The 6,000-nt window shown below is 48.3% G+C and overlaps 2 protein-coding genes across 4 annotated transcripts in view; one reads left to right on the forward strand and one right to left on the reverse strand.

The window, feature by feature from the left end:
- CENPJ (centromere protein J) overlaps positions 1 to 3,905 on the reverse strand; it is a 28,237-nt gene extending 24,332 nt beyond the window's left edge. For 2 of the 3 annotated variants that reach the window (XM_024217065.2, XM_024217080.2), the window contains exon 1: positions 1,966 to 2,497. In XM_024217065.2, coding sequence (XP_024072833.2) covers positions 1,966 to 2,403 — 438 coding nt within the window. In that variant the 5' untranslated portion in view covers positions 2,404 to 2,497. Of the gene's footprint in view, positions 1 to 1,965; positions 2,498 to 3,886 lie in introns of those variants that run through there. The other variant, XM_024217073.2, reaches the window with a different exon arrangement.
- A 22-nt stretch (positions 3,906 to 3,927) lies between these two features.
- PARP4 (poly(ADP-ribose) polymerase family member 4) overlaps positions 3,928 to 6,000 on the forward strand; it is a 113,173-nt gene continuing 111,100 nt past the window's right edge. The window contains exon 1 of the mRNA XM_029911952.1: positions 3,928 to 4,065. Coding sequence (XP_029767812.1) covers positions 3,928 to 4,065 — 138 coding nt within the window. The remainder of the gene's footprint in view (positions 4,066 to 6,000) is intronic.

The following is a 6,000-nucleotide window of genomic DNA, read 5'->3' on the forward strand; positions in this document are numbered from 1 at the left end:
CCTCCGAAAATGTCCCATAATCCCCTTAAATCAAGTGGCCACTGTTGTCATTATTTTGAACTTGCTGTAGGAATGCGGATATGCCCTTTCAAAGCTCCATTTCTGACAGCTGGCTGCTTATCTGCTCCGGGACAAAGGAATACTGCTTGCTTTGAGTGAGTGAGAGAGAGGCGGGGGGGGAGAGCAGAAGGTCTGCTGCTGTCTGAACTTACAATACAGCATGCTGACACACTCTCAGCCCCCCAAAAACCCACTCGCTCTCCCGCCACATACACACAACACACTCCCTGTCACACTCCACCCCACCACACCCCCAGATTTGAAAAGCATGTTGCAGCCACTTGCATGCTGGGATAGCTATCACAATGCACTGCTCTTTGTGGGGTTGCAAGAGCTGCTAATGTGGCCACGCCAGTGCGCTTCCAGCTGAGAACGTAAACACTCGGCAGCGTTTTCCCTGCTGCAGTCTCTGAAGGCTGGTTTAACTCCCAGCGCTCTACAACTGCAAGTGTAGCCATGCCCTAAATAGAACATCAATGCTTTTAAAGAGGCATAAGGTGCTCTTTAAACCATCAACAATTCCTCTTTAAATATCAAAATTACATATAGTCTTTGCACCTCACCATTATTCCATATTGGTGATGTATTCATTTACTTATTCATATGTAAAATACTTTTGAAAAATACAGTTTTGTGGATGAGTTGTGACATTTTGATCTGGAGTGTCTCATTTTATTTTCAATGTTATCAAAGAGGGCTTTGTTTTCATAATAATCGACTCCAATATTTTATCTACCTAACCCAAATTAAACAAAAATTATAATCAAATAGTAACTCAAATAGCTTCCAAAAGCTGCATATTCCTTTATTCCTCATTCATCTTTAGTGAAGAAGTATTGTACATAAAAAAAAATTTAACAGCACTTTGAAAACGTGAAGTCTACTCCAGACTCAAAAGATTCATCTTCTGTTCACAAATTTTATCTGGATTATCCACGTCTGGTTTTATAATCTTTTCCGTCATCTAACTTTGACAAACTTAAAAATAAGCTGTTAGTGCATGTCCAAACAAAGCTGCGCACCCCGTATGTGATCACATGTAGGTGATGTAATCAGCTGTATGACTCAATCCTAAGGTCCCTGATCCTGCCATGGCATCTACATGAGTGCAGCCCTATGCCCACACAGCGGCAGAGTATGTCATTTCAGGACCAGGGTATTGGTTTGGCTTCTTCCTCGCCAGATGCAAAAATACTCAGATGGAGAGAGATTTTAAAGCCAAATATATTGGTATATAAATTTTCTAAGGACTAACAGAATATTTTGCTATAGAAGAAATCGATAACAAAACTGAAAACCTTCACTGTCTCTCTTTACCTTTCGGATTTCCAATCACACTTTAGCATAACATTTTAGTATTACAGGTTTTTAAAACTGCATCGTTTTCTCTCAACTTCAGTGGGACAAATGATGGAACATTCTAAAATAGCTGAACGAATAAATACACTTTCACTTAAAGCAATTCACTTTCAGAGTTGGGGGAGGGATAGCTCAGTGGTTTGAGCATTGGCCTGCTAAACTCAGGGTTGTGAGTTCAATCCTTGAGGGGGCCACTTAGAGATCTGGGGCAAAAATAGTACTTAGTCCTGCTAGTGAAGGCAGAGGGCTGGACTCGATGACCCTTCAAGGTCACTTCCTTTTCTATGAGAGAGATATATCTCCATATTTATTTTAAAAAAATGGTTTGGCCCTCAATATTGAGTATAATGAAGAAGAGAGAGCTAGATTAATGATCTATTGTGATTTGGAATTCGCTCTTTAAACTAGCATTGTTCTGAAAGCAAGCAATACCTCTTGCCATGTTTAGGTAGCTGCAGTCACCCTTGCAGTTAACAGAAGATGTAATTATAGACTATAACAAGAAATCCTAATGAATGCATGTCAAGGGAAAAAATGTTTTTTTACCTGTTCAAGCTTTTGTAGAAGTGGATCGCTGTAATCTGCTTCATTCTGATCATCCCCCTCATCACATACAGAGTCAGTTTTAGGGGCTTTCCACAGAGCAGGAGCATCTTTAAGTGTTAACGTGGGTTTTTTCTTGACCAAATGAAATGCTGCAACTGGAAAAGTTGTTTCAGTTGTATTTAACTGAAGTCCACAAGGGCAGCCAGACTCCAAGATTTGTTCTTCATGCATGGAGTCTTCACTTATAGAACTGCTGTTTGAAACATGCAGCATTTTAACTGGGTGATTTATAATGTTTACAGCTCCAGATGACTGTCCATCTCTATTCGTTTTCCAAATATGGAAACTAGGATTTAGTATATCTCCGGAACAGGAAGCATTGGACATCCAGTGTATGATAACATTTTGTTCACTATTTAAATCTGCAGCAGTGCCCATCTGGAAAAATGTATTTCAATTTAATCTGTTATGCAAGCAGCAGTACAACTGGCAAAGTAACATCTGTTGGGTTTGGTTATCAACTTTAAAAAATATTTCCAGGTATTGAAAGTTACACGTGAAAAGAATAAAAAAGCTGTTAAACGTACCTACAAATAATACATAAAATTGCTTACAATCCACTCAACATATTTATAAAACTGAATCCTGGTGTATTGTTCCTAGTACAATAGAATCCACTTAAACAACCACTTGCTGAGGAATACACATTATATAAAGCAAAACAACCAATGAAGCTTTTAAATATAGTATCAATTGCAATCAAGTAAATGAATAACATTCCAAATATGCCAAAAGATACAGCATATATAAGCAGTGAATCAAGTAACATATTTAGAGTGATGGAGCTCTGAGATTTTTAAATAGGGCCCCCAAGAGTGGGAAGAGAAAAAAATCATTGAGGAGCTGCTAAGAAGACCTATTTGGCATTCATTTTAAGGCAGTGTTTAAAGTCTCTCTATCTAGATATGGTGAATTTTACTGTTTCACTGAAAGTAAAACACTTAAAATCTTGCTCATTTTTTGAAAACACTTCATTCGGGTCCTAGTTTTTGGCTACTCTTGTTCAAGGTACAACGTATTCTTAAGCCTACACCCTGTTGCAGCTTCTGAATTGCAATTGGATTGCAAACTGTTACAACAACGGGGCAAGACAGGGACGGGCGAGTTCACACTCGGGCAACCACAGGGGGCGACAGGGTTTCCCAGACTACACACGTCACGCCAGGACAATTCCAGCCAGGGAGTTTTCCAATAGTTCTACAAAGCAAAAGTCATTTTTCCATGAGAAGTCGATGCTTTTAAAAGCGGTCTTTAGATGAACGTACAAGGAGACCGTCTCCCTCTTGACAAACAGGACTTGGCAGGTGGGACGTCACACCACAGATGTGAAGCGGGTGGGCAGCAAGCCTGGCAACCCTCCCCTCAGACACTCAAGCTACAGCGGCATTCGCCCGCATCACCTGCAGCATCCCCCGGGACACGGGCCCTGACACAACCACTGGGTGCGAGGGACTCACCACAGCCCCTCTGCCCAACACCCCCCCACGTCTCGACTGCTACAAGCGAGGGACACCCCGCCCCGGGGCCCAGCGCCTGCCCCGCCCCAGTGGTGTGCGTACTTCAGCATCACCCCCGTGAATACTGGGGTGGGCACAACAGCCTCCCCCCGCCAGGAACCTCGCCCCTCCCTCAGACCCCTGCGGGGGAGGGGGCGCGAAAGCAGCCCCTCCCAGGAGGGGACCGCAACAGCTGCTGCCCCCGCCCAACACCTCACCCGCAGCCCTGCGCGCCGAGGCAGTTACTCCGCGCGACCCCCACCCAGGCAACCGCTGAGCCGAGCGCGGCCTACGCCCGGCTTCCTCATATCCGACGCGCCAGCAGCTCCTCGGCCCAGCGCCCCCCGCCAGCTCCCTTTACAAACCTGCCGCCATCGTGCCGCCTCCCAGCGCCACAGGCTGGACAATGCCGGGCCCGGGGCATTGTGGGAGTTGTAGTCCCAACTCGACGACTTCCTGTCCGGGCGGCGAGGGAGGCTTCGGCGTTCGAACTACAGCTCCCGAGAGCCTCGGTCAGCAGCCGGGACGTTATTGGGCTTCAATGGTAAATCTCGAGCTCCCCGCCCCCACCTTCCCCGGCCTGTGGCAGTTAGAGGGCGGGGCTGAATCATCAGTCACCGTCTCCTCCCCAACCGCTGCCGCCCTGGGCTGTGGCTGGGGAGCTCCCCGCCGCTATTCCCCTTCAGGCACTCGCTGCCCTCCCCACAGGGCGACCCCTCCCCACCTGCCAGGTTGGGGAGGTGACTATGAGCGATGTTGAGTCTCTGGCTTTTAGGGGCCGAGGGTTTCTCAGGACAGCCTGCGACATCTCCGCACTGCTGGCCAGCCACAGCCGGTGTGCTGCCCTTGCCAATGCCACCGGCTCTGCAGTCTTGTAAAATAGCATCAGATATAATCATAAACTGAGGCATGGGCCTGCCAGGGTGGACTAGGAGGCGTTAGAGTCGTGTTGGGATTCCCTTGAATGTGGGTGCATGTTATTTTCCTAGGGTGTGTGCGTGTTTGTTTAATAACAGTCTTTGGTGTCAATTGAACAGGGGTGGGGAAGCAGGAGGGGAAAGGGCAGGAGGAGTAAACAAAAGGGGAAGTGTTGGGCTTTGTAAGTTTCCCATTTTAGGCAGGTCTGTGAACACTTTTGGTTTCCAGGTAACAAGCGCATTAGGTGACCAACCCTCAGTTCCAGCAGCAGGTGACTCACCATTGTGCACCCAGCAGCCAATGGTACATAACAGGCTGGGACTTGAGTACTTGTGGCACCTTAGAGACTAAGGGTATGTCTACACTACGAGGGTAATTCGATTTTACTTAAATCGAATATGTGGAATCGATATTGCAAAGTCGAACGTGTGTGTCCACACTAAGGACACACTAAGGACAGTAATTCGACTTTGTGAGTCCACACTAACGGGGCGAGCGTCGATATTGGAAGCGGTGCACTGTGGGCAGCTATCCCACAGTTCCCGCAGTCCCCGCTGCCCATCGGAATTCTGGGTCGAGCCGCCAATGCCTTCTGGGTAAAAAAAATTTGTCGTCATCCGTCTGTCACTAACGCCCTCCCTCCCTCCATGAAAGCGCCGGCGGGAAATCAGTTCGCGCACTTTTCTGGTCAGTGACAGCGCGGACGCCACAGCACTGCGATCATGGATCACGCTGCGACCATCGCTGCACTTGTGGCCGTTCTCAACACCTCGCAGCTTATCATACACCTTTCCCTGAGGCAGATGCAGAGAAATCGGGCGAGGAGGCTACGGCACCGCCGTGAGAGCCTGAAGTCGGAGAGTGGCACAGAGCTGTCAGAAACCACGAGCCCCAGCGCCCAGGACATGACGTTGGCAATGGGGCATGTGGATTTTGTTGAACGGCGATTCTGGGCCCGGGAAACAAGCACGGACTGGTGGGACCGTATAGTGCTTCAGGTCTGGGATGAATCCCAGTGGCTGCGAAACTTTCGCATGCGGAAGGGGACTTTCCTCGAACTTTGTGAGTTGCTGTCCCCTGCCCTGAAGCGCAAGGACACCCGCATGCGAGCAGCCCTCACTGTCCAGAAGCGAGTGGCCATAGCCCTCTGGAAGCTTGCAACGCCGGACAGCTACCGGTCAGTCGCGAACCACTTTGGTGTGGGCAAATCTACCGTGGGGGTTGTTGTCATGCAAGTAGCCAAGGCAATCGTGAAGGTACTGCTCCCAAAGGTAGTGACCCTGGGAAACGCGCAGGTCATCATAGATGGCTTTGCCGCGATGGGATTCCCAAACTGCGGTGGGGCTATCGATGGGACTCACATCCCTATCCTGGGACCGGACCACCAGGCCAGCCAGTACATCAATAGAAAGGGCTACTTTTCAATGGTGCTGCAAGCACTGGTGGACCATCGGGGACGGTTTACAAACATCTACGTCGGATGGCCGGGCAAGGTTCATGACGCTCGCGTGTTCAGGAACTCTGGTCTGTTTAGACGGCTGCAGGAAGGTATTTACTTCCC

This window comes from Terrapene carolina, unplaced genomic scaffold (assembly GCF_002925995.2).
Source record: "Terrapene carolina triunguis isolate 2854851 unplaced genomic scaffold, T_m_triunguis-2.0 Scaffold138, whole genome shotgun sequence".
Classification (NCBI taxonomy): Eukaryota; Metazoa; Chordata; order Testudines; family Emydidae; genus Terrapene; species Terrapene triunguis.